At 43.9% G+C, this 13,502-nt stretch overlaps 2 protein-coding genes across 2 annotated transcripts; one reads left to right on the plus strand and one right to left on the minus strand.

The window, feature by feature from the left end:
* The first annotated feature begins 663 nt into the window (after positions 1-663).
* LOC136535816 (actin-related protein 4-like) lies at positions 664-9,958 on the plus strand. Its single transcript, XM_066528224.1, has 20 exons — positions 664-821; positions 906-997; positions 1,459-1,632; positions 1,724-1,797; positions 2,152-2,232; positions 3,365-3,425; positions 3,497-3,546; positions 5,123-5,177; positions 5,645-5,722; positions 5,806-5,859; positions 6,751-6,804; positions 6,891-6,951; positions 7,168-7,219; positions 7,749-7,815; positions 8,077-8,136; positions 8,233-8,295; positions 8,432-8,494; positions 8,850-8,914; positions 9,172-9,240; positions 9,323-9,958. The coding sequence occupies exons 1-20, from the start codon at positions 809-811 to the stop codon at positions 9,366-9,368; spliced, it is 1,332 nt and encodes a 443-aa protein (XP_066384321.1). The 5' UTR covers positions 664-808; the 3' UTR covers positions 9,369-9,958.
* Positions 9,959-10,083: 125 nt separating this feature from the next.
* LOC136535818 (uncharacterized) lies at positions 10,084-13,087 on the minus strand. The gene is made up of 4 exons (XM_066528225.1): positions 12,781-13,087; positions 12,437-12,588; positions 11,110-11,285; positions 10,084-11,008 (listed from the first exon to the last, which is right to left on the minus strand). The coding sequence occupies exons 1-4, from the start codon at positions 12,991-12,993 to the stop codon at positions 10,503-10,505; spliced, it is 1,047 nt and encodes a 348-aa protein (XP_066384322.1). The 5' UTR covers positions 12,994-13,087; the 3' UTR covers positions 10,084-10,502.
* Between the last annotated feature and the right edge of the window lie 415 nt (positions 13,088-13,502).

The following is a 13,502-nucleotide window of genomic DNA, read 5'->3' on the forward strand; positions in this document are numbered from 1 at the left end:
TTCAGAGGAAATGGTCTGTTCGATTCCTTTGATCCAAACACCCTGCTCATCTTCTTTTCCTACGTTTTTATTTCCTTCATTTTTCCTATGGAAATCCCGTGATCCAAACGATCCCTAATCCATTTTCTCTGTCTCCTACAATCTAGGATTCTCAATCGCTGAGTACTATTAAGAGAAAAGAGGAAAGAGGATCGAGTTGCTCTTACTAGGTGTTTGTTTTTTTTTTGACTAAAAATTAGTCAATGTCACATCGAATGTTTGATACTAATTTAAAGTATTAAATATAGACTAATTATAAAACTAATTACATAGATTGAGATAAATTTGGAAGACGAATCTATTAAGCCTAATTAGTCCATGATTTGATAATGTGGTGCTATGGTAAATATATGCTAATCATGGATTAATTAGGCTTAATAGATTCATCTCGCTAATTAGTCTACTGCTGTATAATTAGTTTTATAATTAATTTATATTTAATTCTCTTAGTTATCATCCCAACGTCCCAAGTGACCCAAACTTTAGCCACGTTTTTTTTTTCTCAGATGATGATGACTGACACGGTAGAATTCCATAGTCGAGGCGGAGAGGAATCTCCCGCTCTTCGGCATCACCTGGTGACAGGCGGGCCACCGCCATAGAGCGGGTAAAGGTGCACGGCCGCCAAGTCGAGCCCAAACACGTGAAGCAAAACCCCTCTCGCTTCGCCCCCCTCCCCTCTCCCTCGCCCCGTCCGTCTCCGGCGAGCTAGGGTTTGCGTCCCCCGCCTCGCCACCCCACGGCTCCCGCCCTCCCTGGATCTCCAGCCATGTACGGCGGAGGTAAGCTCTCTCACCCTCCCCCAGCCCCCTCCTGCCCCCGCTAAACCCTAAACCCCTGGAGATCTCACGCTTCTGCCTCCGCAGACGAGGTTTCGGCAATCGTCATAGATGTGGGTTCCTACAGCTGCAAGGCGGGCTACGCCGGAGACGACACCCCCAAGGCCGTCTTCCCGTCGGTGAGACAAATGCTCCTTTGCTGCTTCCAAACCCGCCCTGTTCTAGCGTCGTTCCCGAGCTTCTCTTTTTTTGGTCACAGCGTGGACACTTCTGCGGTGTCTGTAATAAGCTGTTAGGGGTGAAATGCCCTTCTGGAAAACTTGTATTGCACTGGCAAGTTGGCGCTCTGGTTTTGATTTCCTGAAGCATTTTAGGTTGCCCACTCTAAAAAAATGGTTGCTGGCACCAAATTCCGGGTTCAAACATGACAGACTACCACTTCACTTGACAGCGCATATAACTCGCAAAAGTTAAGGGTTTACCATGTTGTACAAGGAATTATGTCTTACTAGCATCAGTAAAGAAGGTTTTGGAGTTGACTATCTAATATCTAATTCAGCACAGTTGCCATGGTTTATAAATTCTGTTGTGTTGTGAGCTACCTATAACAAATTCTTACCATGCCTTTCGACATGTTTAGGTCGTTGGTTCAATTGAACAAACTGAAGACACCGATGACCCCAAGTCAGATAAGGAAGCTGACTCTGCATCAGATTCTAAGAATGGGGCCAAGCCTATGGATGTGGACAAAGCCAAGACAAAACGCAAACTTTATGTAGGCCAAGAGTTAGAGTTCAGGAGGGATCACATGGAGGTTAGTATCTGCACATACTCAGAATTAACTTTGATACCATAATTTTGTTAACTATGTTTTATTGATGGTCTATCTCCTACTACCCATGCAGGTGATTTCACCTATGAAAGATGGAACGGTAACTGATTGGGATATTGTTGATAATATATGGAATCATGCTTTCAGGTGAATTTTGTTATCTATTTGATGTGTTCCTGAGAGGTTTCTGCTCTTTAAATTGTGATGAATTGGAATTGGGGTCGTATTCTAGGGTATTATTTGAATCTAAACATTGTTAATGCTTTACTCTTGGTACTTTCTGTTAACCTGCCTCAGTGTACTAGTAGCGTATGTTGATTGTGAAATCTCCTGCTATGTTTGCTTATCAGATACAATTTGTTACTTTCTGGCTTGATTTAATTGATGTGGATGGTAGTATTTCTCCATAAGCCAATTTTAGTTAAATTAGGATTTTCAAATTCTGGCGTGGTTCTGTAATATGTACAAGACACTTATTTCTGGCGTGGTTCCACATTTCAGACGGAGGTTGTTGATCAATCCTGAAGAGCATCCCATGCTCATAGCTGAACCATCTACAAACACTGCACAGCAAAGAGAGAAGTATGTGCATGCTTTGTATTTAATATGTCTGTGTTTTCATAGCTTTGAGTCATAGAGCAGTACTACTGGTTTCCTATTTGTTTACAGTCATGAACTCATGACAGACAGTTCTATTAACTAGGGCTTGATTTTTCTATTTGCTATTATCGATTTGACTGCAAATATTACTATCATTATGCCTTTTATATGTATATATTTTGTATTTAATTCGAGTTTTTCCTTCTTATGTTGTCTCATTTTTGGGTTTCATCTCTAGCCTACGCCAAATTGCTTGGGACTCTAAGGCTGTTGGTGTTTTTTTTTTTTTGGAATAGTCCTGTAGGCATATCTGCAATGTTTTTCTAGGCGCTAGGCGGTTTCTAGGCGGAGACCCGTCGCCTAGCGCCTAGGCGTGCCTAAGCGCGCCTAGGCGTTTTCTAGGCGGTGGCTAATACACACATATATGTTGAAAAAAAGAAAAAGAAAACAGGAGATAAGTGGACTTCACTAAAGAGAAAGGCCCTTACAACAGAAAACGGCCCAAAGCCCAAGTCCCCTAGCACCTTATCCCTTCTTTCTCCTCTGAAAACAGCCCAAAGCCCAAAGTTTCCAACCTTCTTTCTCTTCTGCTTGGTCTCTCCCGCTGTCCTGATGCCGCACAGCCGCCGCCGCCGCTGGATCCTCTCCCGCACCTCTCTCTCTCAGCCTTCTCTGGTCGGCGCGCCGCCCGCACACGCACGGGCCCGCCACCTGCCCCTCCTCCCCCACCGGCGACCTCCGCCCGCCGCGCGCCGCTCCTCCTCCCAAACCGGTGACCTCCGCTCGCTGCTCCCTTCCTCCTCCGCCGCCCAACATCCGCCTACACCCCTAGGCGAGGCGGTACCCCTCCGCCCAGCGCCTAGTCACGCCTAGGTGACCGCGGAATCTCGCCTTGTTGAACATTGCATATCTGTCTCACTTACTCTACTAGTTGTAATGTCATGCTATTTCAAGGCCGAAGGGTTCTAATTTTCTCCTTGATTTGATTTGCTAATGGATTTGTTATAGTATATCCAAAATTATGTTTGTAATGAATTGCTATACAATCTTTCCTTATGACTCCAGAAAGGCTTAATACCTTCATGTCTGACTGTTGTTTTGCATGTTTTCATAGAGCAGCAGAACTTATGTTTGAGAACTACAAAGTGCCGGCGCTGTTCCTAGCAAAAAATGCAGTATGCCTCTGTCATGATCAATTCCTGTTGCAATTATTTTGTTATTTTTTTATTGTTGATTGTGCTATCAGGTGCTCACATCTTTTGCATCTGGACGAGCTACATCTTTGGTGGTTGACAGGTGACCATTTGCTTCGTTTCATTCCACTAAGCAGATACTTTTTCTCATATGAAACAATAGCTCCCTTTGCTCATGTTAGATTGGTGAATTCATGAATGAATGCATCTTCCTTTGCTGTCTGCTTCCATTTTTTCTTCCTCTTTATTTAATATAGAATATACAAACTATATCTGCATCATTAGTTAGGCGCAGTTGCACAGGTACTATTAGTCCATCATCCACTCCATGCAAATAAAATAATTTGAGAAACTGAAAGTTGATGCTCTTGCTCTTGTTTTGTAACAACAGATTCTATACCGTTCTATGCCCTTATCATGATTTTCATATTGGTTTAACGTGCTAGTTGATTGTTGGTTTTGAGCTTTTAGGTGTAGCCATCTCTGTTACTCCCTCCGTCCATTTATCAGCGTCGTTTGAGCAAAATCGCGTTTTCCAGGAGTCGGCATCGTCTAAGCTGGCCCCTCCTGGTTTTTTTCGGGTGGTTGTGCGCAAGACGCCTCGTATGCCATGCGGAGTTACTACGATGCCGCACTCCCGTTATCCTCGTATACGACTCCGTCCGCTCCGTTTTCTCGCCCTCACGTACTGCAAGTCTCGCGGAGTTACGTACCACGCCGCCGCTTAGCTCTGTTGCCTTCTTTTTTTTATCTCTGGTGCATGCAGAAATTAGTTTCCATCACGGCCGCTGTTGCCTAATTTCTGCAAGTTGATATGTTGCCTATTTTTTCTCTGGTGGCGAAATTTTTGGCATGGAAGGCATCTGATGGAACGTCCGTCACGGCGCGGGAACACAGGATGCATGAGCGCGCGGTCCCTGTATGCAGAAATTAGCTTCCGCGGCCGCACGTGCCTTCCTACTTGAGCGCGCGATTACGGCTGTGATAACGGTGTTTTCAGCGATGTGAGCGCGGGATTAATCGGGAAGTGGACCAGACGCCGGAGAGTAAACAACAGCGCTGCGATTAATTGCAAATCGGCGTGGCTTTGGTGCTCCTTGGTCATCGCGTTGGAGGCTAAAATGATGCCGATAAATGGACGGAGGGAGTATTTTATAATTTTGGACTGTCTCAATTTTTTAAGTTGGCCATTTGTTTTGGGACCACTTTTCGCCTTAGCAGTCATTTAGCCTGTTTAGGTCCGGTTTGGCAGAGCTCTAGCTAGGATTTCCTAGAGCTGGTCACCTGCAGCTCTAGGAAATCGTAGATCTAGTGCTGCAGGCATGTTAAGTGCATTTACATGACTCATTTTATCTTTTGGGTTAAATAAAAATATTTAAACCACTTTAATTTAGTCTACAAACTATAGATCTGGCATAGATCTCGGATCTAGAGCTGTGCGAAACGGGCCCTAAATGCTACACATTGGCCAGCCATGCTTGTTAATAAGCAGTCTCGCCCGTTTAGCCATCTAAAAGGGAGGTGGCCAACTATTTAACATTTTTGGTTGAGCATTGTTTGGGCCTCTGCTGGTGTAACGATATTACCATTGGTTCAGTTTGTCTTATTCCTGATGGCTTTTGGGACTTCTTCATGAGAAACATAACTGGAATATGATAATGTGGCCATTTTTGGTGCAGTGGTGGTGGGTCTACTGTGGTTTCTGCTGTGCATGATGGTTTTGTTTTGCAAAAGGTACGTTATACTTTTCATGTGTCACATCCGGCCCAATTTGGAATTTGGCCCATAGTGGCCCATGTGCATGTTAATGAGATATTGTGGAGAGTTTAGTCCCACCTTGTTTGTTAAAGGTGGGATAGACCAACATATAACGCTTCTAGAGTCCATCCCACCATCCCCGGGTTAATCTTTTTAGGCGAAGCGAGGACGAAAGCGTAAGTGGGATGGTGGTAGGTGTGGTTGCTCAGCGTGCAGTGTGGATCTAAGCCTTTTGGACTCTGGGGCGTTACAATATGTGATAGGCTTATGACTCTGTAAGAGGAAAATGTATGATGCAATACTTTATGTGTCTAGTTATTACTTCTCTTGCTTTTTGTTCAGTCATTAGAAAATGTAAACAACCAGTGCTTATCTAGTATTTAACAACGCTTCAATCTTATATTCTTATCTGATACATACACAAACATGATTTGTGATTGCAGTCTGTGGCGACTTCTCCAGTTGGCGGTGAATTTTTAACTGACTGTATGATGAAAAGCTTGGAGAGCAAGGGCATTGTCGTAAGCTTATCTCTTGCAATCTTGCCTGTCATTTAATACTAGTTTTTTTGCTGCCTGTTCACTCCTGTTTGTTCACTATCCAGATTAGGCCCAGATATTCATTTAAGAAGAAGGAAATCAGTCCCGGAGAATATAAGGTGCTATTTCTTTGTAAAACTATGTTGGATATTTAAACCGTTTCCGTCTGCTTTCTTTCAAAACAAGGGAAAACTCACCATACCACTGAATCGTACCCATTTATTGATACATAATATTACTATGTCACATGTAAGCTGATCTGCCAACATGCTTGAAATACTTTAGCAAGACTTTAGGGGCTTGCACTTTGTGTTTGTTACTTTGTTTTTTCTGGTGTGTGTTAAGGCCCTGCTGGGCTTGTATTGTTCTTTGTTCTTAATATAATGACGGGCTGGTCTCCTGCGGGTTCGAGAAAAAAAGGAAGACTTTATGGGCTTGTTTTCATAGTTAGAGATACAACCAATGCAAAAATTGAGATAGCTGGAAACAAACACAGGCTTTTTTATTTTCCGACTTCATTAGCAGCTCAAATTAGGTGTTATTCCAACGATATGGTTCAGAAATATCAGCCTCGTATTCTTTCAATTAGGAACTCGTTTCATACCTGGTAGCCAGTAACCACACTGTCAGCAAATCCAAGTAGAAGCGTTGGTTTGAAGTTCTGGGTACAGACCCTTTTTCTTCTCTCTGGTGTATCGCTCAATTTGAGTTGGGGTTATGTCTGATTATTTTAGTTTCTGTTCTTTGCAATTGGGGGCATTTGCAAATTCTGTGGTGATTTTCTTACTACTCGTTCTCGCATTCTATGGGTCTTAATCTATTCATGTGTTATTCATGATTATGTATAATGTCTTGTTCATTTGATTGCTGTATTTGCTTATCTTTACACCTATACTACAAAAAAGTTTGCACTATGCCTCTTTGCAATACCAAGCGTTGTCCTGTAATGCTCTTGAGATTACAGCCAAGCATGTACTTTTTATGTGACTTTATGTTTGTCCTTGTTTCAGATTGTAGATCTTGATCTTCCAAACACAACTGAGAGTTACAGGTTGTACTGCATGGTATGTTCATTTACAAAGCTGTAATTTTTGCTGTACTCTGTTGAAACTTTTTTTTATGGTTTCAATGATGATCTGTTGTATTACAGAGAGCTATTGCTAGTGACATCAAGGAGTCTGTTTGCAGAGTTCCAGACACCGCTTTTGATGGTATACTATTTGTTCTAACTGTAATATTTATGTAGCAGTTATCTTTGGTGGTGTTTCCATTGTAAATTCAATATTCCTTTGGCTTCTTTTATGTGTACCTTGAATGCAATGTAAAGTATATTTTGTTTCATTGACTTGTGGTTTTAAACCTTTTTCTTTCTTTACATTTGCTGTTATGTTATAGCACTTAATTTCCCAGCTCTATTTTTCATGCAGAAGTGGCATATGCAAATGTTCCTACGACTTCATATGAGCTTCCTGATGGACAGTAAGTTGGACTTTAGCCATGAGCACCTATTTTCTTGTTATTTAATCCATCCCTGTCAAGAAGATGTGTTACTTTACCTTTGTGGGCTTATTCATCACACCTCAACCATCGGTGCATCTGTGCACCCATCTTTGTCTGGCATAAAAATGGATCATGAGGAACTGACTGAATAATTTTGATAAAAACCTAGTTTATCATGCTACAAAACAAATATAACTCAACATCTGATGAATTGGGTTTCGAGACTGAGGATCAATAAGGACAAGTTACTGTTTACTGAATTTTATTTTATGTATCTATCATAATACACGTAACATTTGCAAATTGGTGGATCATCTCATAACCTAGTATCCAAATTGGATTTTTTATGATAAATTACATAGTCTTTGAGGTGGGATTTGCAGATGCATTGAGAGGGTGGATGCAATGCATATCCCATCTTTTCCACTGCTCTTGTATTTAATCTTCTGTTTCTTTTCTTTGGCATGTTCTGTTTATGGGATTCTTAACTTATCTTATATTTGAGCAGAATTATTGAAGTTGGTGCTGATAGATTCAAGGTTCCTGATATTCTATTTAATCCATCTCTATCCCAGGTGAGTAGTTTGGAAAGGGGTCTGTAGTACTACTGGTTTGAATAATTTGTAGGTTGTAATCCCCGAACTTGTTCTGGTGCTGTTTTTTTTTACTCCACTGGTTTTTGTAATGGATCATGTTATTGTGCGAAACCCCGCTAGTGCATTGCTTTCTTCTTTAGTGTATGTTAGCAGTGGTTTAGAGAATTGTTTGAACTCAGCAGACTTGCTTTTCTCACCTTATATCTCAGCCTTCATTCACACAATTTTTTTGACCAACAGACTATTCGTGGGATTGATGGATTTGCAGATTCAACATCAGTCCGTGGCCTTCAACGAATGGTGAGTTGAATGAAGTCCATACTGTTCTGCATTGCAGGCAGCATGGCAGTTCTTCATATATATAGCTAAAGTTGCTGATACTTTGTTTCTACCCAGGTCATTGATAGTGTAAACAAGTGTGACATTGACATACGAAAAGAGCTATTTAGCAATATCTTGGTAAAGACATGACTTCCAGACCATTTTACTACTTTACACGTATCATGCATGGTAGCATGTGCAAGTGATTTTAGTTCCTTCAGCAACATCCTTTTGCTATGCTATTCTAACATCTTCAAACTTTTATTCTGTATAGCTTTCTGGTGGCTCATCATCAATTCTGCAGTTGAAGGAGCGCCTAGAGAAAGAAGTATTAGAGGTACAAACATTTTTAGCTCTTTAACCACTATAGTACATACTTGTATTATCTTGGTTTGTATTAAACTGAAACCATATAAGGTGCTTTAAAATTTTATTTCAATATAATTTAATAATTCCCACTGGAACTATTACAAACTTAATGATTAATAAATTATATTGGAGAGTATGGTAGCTCGGTGCCTACAATTGGATATGGTGCGAGTATTTCATATTAGTTCACATGTTTTCCCAATTTTGTGATCTTAGTTGATAGTTATGAAACATTTCTCTTTGTTCATGTTGGTTAGAAATGGTGAACACACTCTGTACTCATTTTTAATGCTGGTTATTATTTCCACATTGAATTACTACAGGAGTCTCCTCAAGCTGCTCGTGTTAAGGTTATGGCAAGCGGAAACTCAGTAGAGAGACGATTCAGGTTAGACTACTATATGTCTATATTACTTCTTAGTTGTTACTCCCTGCAATCCAAACTATAAGACGTTTTGACTTTTGTAGATACATAGCTTTTGCTATGCATCTAGATATATACTATGTCTAGATACATAGTAAAAGCAATGTATCTAGAAAAAACCAACACGTCTTATAATTGGAATGGACAGGAGTAGGTTATTGGCAAATAACCTACTGCTACTTAGCAAATGGGATGGCTGATTTGTTGGAATTCATATGCAGTGTTTGGATTGGAGGGAGCATTCTTGCATCCCTTGGGTCGTTCCAGCAAATGTGGTTCTCCAAAGCAGAGTAAGCTTGATATTTTATAGGCCCTCAGTTTTCTATACTTGCCCTGGATACCTGATAAGCCGTGCCATGTATCTCGCGCCAGGTATGAAGAGCATGGGGTTTCCTATATTCAAAGGAAGTGCCCTTGAAGCAGGGGAATATGTACAACCAATAATATGCTTTTGTTGCCAAAGGGTTCCTTGTGTACAACAGCTTGCCTTGCCATGTTGCCCAATGAAGACTCAAGACTCTTTCCAAGTGGCATTTTATTGTTGTCAATGACTAGTTAGTTTTAGGTGATGTAAGGGTAACGTAAGAACTGAGTCAGCTAAAATATGTATCATTAACGGTAGATTCCTATGCTGAATCTTTTTCAACCTGCTGTAGAATGAGATGAGACCCTCTTGTTCTGTCCGGAATCAAACTCTTTGCCAGCGGTTAAGAGCCAAGATTGTTGTAACTCGAGTTATTTAAATCCCAGCTACAGTTAACTTTTCTATGCGTTTTTGTTTCAAGATTTCAGCAATACTCAACTATAAACGTGTAGTGAGCAGGCAGACCCACGCGCGATGCCACAATCATTCTGTTCTGTGCGTCCTGTCTGGACGGTGTCTGCTTCGTGTATCCAAGGAACGACAGTGGTACACGAAAACTCTTACACCGTTCCAATTCAAGATGTACACCATTGTATTTCCAGTAATTCATACCGTAGTATGACTGTATTCCCAAATTGTATTTCAGTAATTCATACTGAAGTTTGACTGCATTCCCAAATAAAAATGCCCTGTGCACTATTGCTTCATTCGCATACATATCAATGTCATGAATGTAAATGAAAAAAGGCTGAAACCACAGCTGCCAGTGTGGAGGGATGAACTAGCCATTTCTTTATTAGCACATGGGAACAGCACACGTGCTTGGCGTTTGCCTTCATTCCTATATATGTGTACATACAAAAAAGAAAAAGAATACCCCACGAAGGCTGAAATAAAGCCCCAGGCTCATGTCCCAGCTCCCAACTTGAAATCATCTGCTGCTGCTTTGGCACAGCAGATTCAGTACAGTATGTATGTGTACGCAATGTGTCACTGTATCCATCATGCCGTTTCAGCACTGTCTGTGTTTACGGTGTCCAACCGTTCGTGCCTTCTTTTTGGCTTGGGGGACTGGGGTGGTACAGTGCAAGCCAACTTCTCCAGGCCCTTCTTCCCGCAACTGCACTAAATTACCCAAGAACAAGCGATAAATATAAAAGGCTGTAAAAACGAAGCTATGAACCTTTGCTAATCTTTGGCCGCCTTGTTTCTCCAAGCAGCGATCGAGTTCGGAATGTTGTCGAGGAGAGGCTTCGGGATGCTGTCGAAGAGAGGCTTGGAGATGCCGTCAAAGAGTGGGAGAGGAAGCGTGAGGGTGAAAGCATCCGGTTTCAAGTTCCACTTGCTCCTCAGCCATACAGAAGCAATGCTGATGCTGTCTGAATCCTGAAACTCTGGAGTGCTCGATGATTTCTTCACAGTGTGCAACCCATCCCCATACGAGGGCACCCACGTAGCCAAGAGATCTTGCTGGCTGCCGTTCATGTCTGGTCGACCGCCAGATTTTGGCCTAAGGGCCAAGCCTTGCCCAGACCTCGCCAACATGCTACCGCCATTGTCCTCCCTAGCTGTCAACTCACCATCAGTTTTCTGGCGCCGCCTTATGGCCTTTTCAGCATCGTCCATCTCCCGAGCGCCATCTCCATTTTCAAGAGAGAAGTTGCTTGATAAGCTTCTAGCTTTCCTATGATGACCTGGAGGTGGCCATCCAGGGTGCAAAGTTCAGAAATTCAGTGGACCAATAGGCAATAGAGCAGGAATCGTAACCCAAGCAAATGATATTAACAGGATTTACCTTTAGCGTACGTCGCCATTTCAGTGCCTTCATTGGTTAGGTTCCCCTTTGGAGTTGGTGTAAGGCCATAGTATCCCTGCAGAAGTCTCATTGATGGCGAAACTGTGCTCCGTGGTGGTTTAAGAAATGGGTCCGAGGAAGCAACAATTTTGGGAGGGCGACGTGTAGTCCATTCTCTGAAAGAAACCAATATTGTTACTGTGGATATAAAGCATGAAGCGTACCTAGCCAAGAGGAGCACCGACACTGCAGACTATTTAGTCAGCATTGTGAAAAGGCATCACATGGTAGCGCCATTAAACTACTAGAGGCAGCAGCATATGCAGTGACATCTAGGGGTGGAGGTACTAAGAATCTAAATAGTGGAGCATCCATTAAATAATATAAGTATGCTGTCCTTCTACATCAAAATCCCTCAAGAATAAAACAAAAACAAAAACACTTCTGTATTTTGTGTATGGACTGTTCTCTAATGTTTCTGCAAGAGTTCAAGGTTCTAGAGGTGTATGTGTATCTGTCAAGAATAAAGTGTGTGCAGTGATGTAGAGACTAGAGAGCGAGAGCTGTGGAGGCTGCTGCACATCTATTGCCAGGCAGGAGTGCATCATCTTCCCTCCCCATGGTTTCTCTTTCGATGTTGTGTATCATTTGAACACAGGTGGCAGAGAGACCTTTGGAAGTGTAGGAGGAAAAAACACAGCCTAGCTGCCACTAGGCGTCAGGTTAGTGCTCAACACACTCAAGGCCACTGTGTCTGTGAGTGTGAAAGTGTGAATCGTGGAGGGGGCAGTCGGTTTCACACCGGTGGAACACTGCCAACCTCACCGGTTCTCAACGGTGTGTGACCAAACCTGCCATCCTCGAGGCCAGTGATTTGACTTGTAAACATTGTGGAAATGGACCATTATTGCCAAACCAAATCATGTACTCTACTTGTATACGCAATTAGCCAATTACGCATCCAGGAAGCAAGAATGGCGAGCGAGCACAAAGTCAAAATTCAGCCAGAATTGGCCCGACTTGTTGACAAAGTCGCGTGGATAGAACGCATGTAACTATGCGAGGATGAAGAGATGCCCTGGCAATGCAATGCCATGGAATGGAGTACTGCTGTTGTGTTTCGATGCAACCTCTTTATCAGAGAAGAGAAGAAATAAACGATTTTTAATGAATCTGGCAAAATGGTATTTGTATTGCATAGCACAAGTCACACAGGTGATGAAAGGTGTGATTGCATTTACAGTGCAATCAGGTAAATAGATGGAAGACGAAATTAAGGACGCGGTGTTCTGTTATGATGGTTGTGCGTGGAAGAGAGGATATGAACCTGGCGGCGCGATCGGCGTGGCTCGGGGAAGAGGAGGGAGGAGACTGCGCGGTGGCGGGCGCGTGCCTCCCGTGGAGCGGGACCCGCAGCGTCTTGTGCGCGAACATCTGCAGGTCGGTGGTGAGGCCGTTGGCGCGCTTCACGTCAGCCACCTGGAGCAGAGCAGGCACAGGGAGAGGCAGGCAATCAACGCGGCGTCGGCGGAGGAGGGGATGAGTCAGGTCAGACGTTGGCCTGACCTCGCCGCCACCCAGAAACGGACTAGGACCGAGGGATGGATCGGCGGACGAGAGGGAGAGAGAGAGAGGCAGAAGATGGCGAGAGAATGGAATGGCGTTACCGACCTCGACGCCGTACTTGATGGCGACGCCGGCGAGTGTGTCGAACCTGCAGACCCGGTGGAGGAGGTAGCGTCCGCAGGACGACATGGGCGGCGGCGACGGCGACTGGTCCACCGCCTCATCATCGCATCGGCCGGCGCTGCTGCTGCTGCCGTCGTCGTCGTCGCCGTCGCCGTCGCCGTAGCGGGGGCGGACGAGGACCTGCTTGACGCCCATCGGTCGCGGCGCCTGCGGCCCCTGCCCCTGCTATTTTTGGCGGGCCTGCGGGCGGGCGTCGGTGCCCGGCCAAAAAAGCGGACGCGGGGGAGGAGGAGGTGGGCTGCGCGAGTGATGAGTACTCCTACTACTACTAGTGATCAATCACGCACGGGACTACGGGGCAAAAAAGCGCTGGGTGGGGTGACTGAGACTGACTGGCTGGGTCAGTCAGGTTGCATGCGCTGGGTGGGGTCGGGGACGCCGTCGCCGTGGCAAGTCCCTTTTGTTTTTGCTGCCTGCGCACCCGACCCATTTGGTCATCGCGCCCGATGCGATTCCTTGTGTTTCGTCGAACAAAAGTGTCGTGCTCGTGGGCATACTCTTTTCTCCCCTTTGTTTACGCACAAAAATACAAAAAAAACTATGATAGCAGTGTAATGGAAACAGAGAACATGGGCTCGTTTCCTTGGTCGCCACTTCGCCGAGCAACATGGGCAAATCTTCAACGCCTCAGGTTCACACACCGC

The sequence above is a fragment of the Miscanthus floridulus genome, chromosome 2 (assembly GCF_019320115.1).
Source record: "Miscanthus floridulus cultivar M001 chromosome 2, ASM1932011v1, whole genome shotgun sequence".
NCBI classification, from domain to species: Eukaryota; Viridiplantae; Streptophyta; class Magnoliopsida; order Poales; family Poaceae; genus Miscanthus; species Miscanthus floridulus.

Bases quoted from the DNA above. Each gene is read 5' to 3' on its own strand.
- LOC136535816 (XM_066528224.1), top strand. The intron at 1,633-1,723 runs GTTAGTATCTGC...CTACCCATGCAG, and splicing joins TCAGGAGGGATCACATGGAG to GTGATTTCACCTATGAAAGA. The intron at 3,426-3,496 runs GTATGCCTCTGT...TTGTGCTATCAG, and splicing joins TGTTCCTAGCAAAAAATGCA to GTGCTCACATCTTTTGCATC.
- LOC136535818 (XM_066528225.1), bottom strand. From the start codon at position 12,993: ATGGGCGTCAAGCAGGTCCTCGTCCGCCCCCGCTACGGCGACGGCGAC. The intron at 11,286-12,436 runs GTTCATATCCTC...GGTTTCTTTCAG, and splicing joins CACGCCGATCGCGCCGCCAG to AGAATGGACTACACGTCGCC. The intron at 11,009-11,109 runs GTAAATCCTGTT...GGCCACCTCCAG, and splicing joins AATGGCGACGTACGCTAAAG to GTCATCATAGGAAAGCTAGA.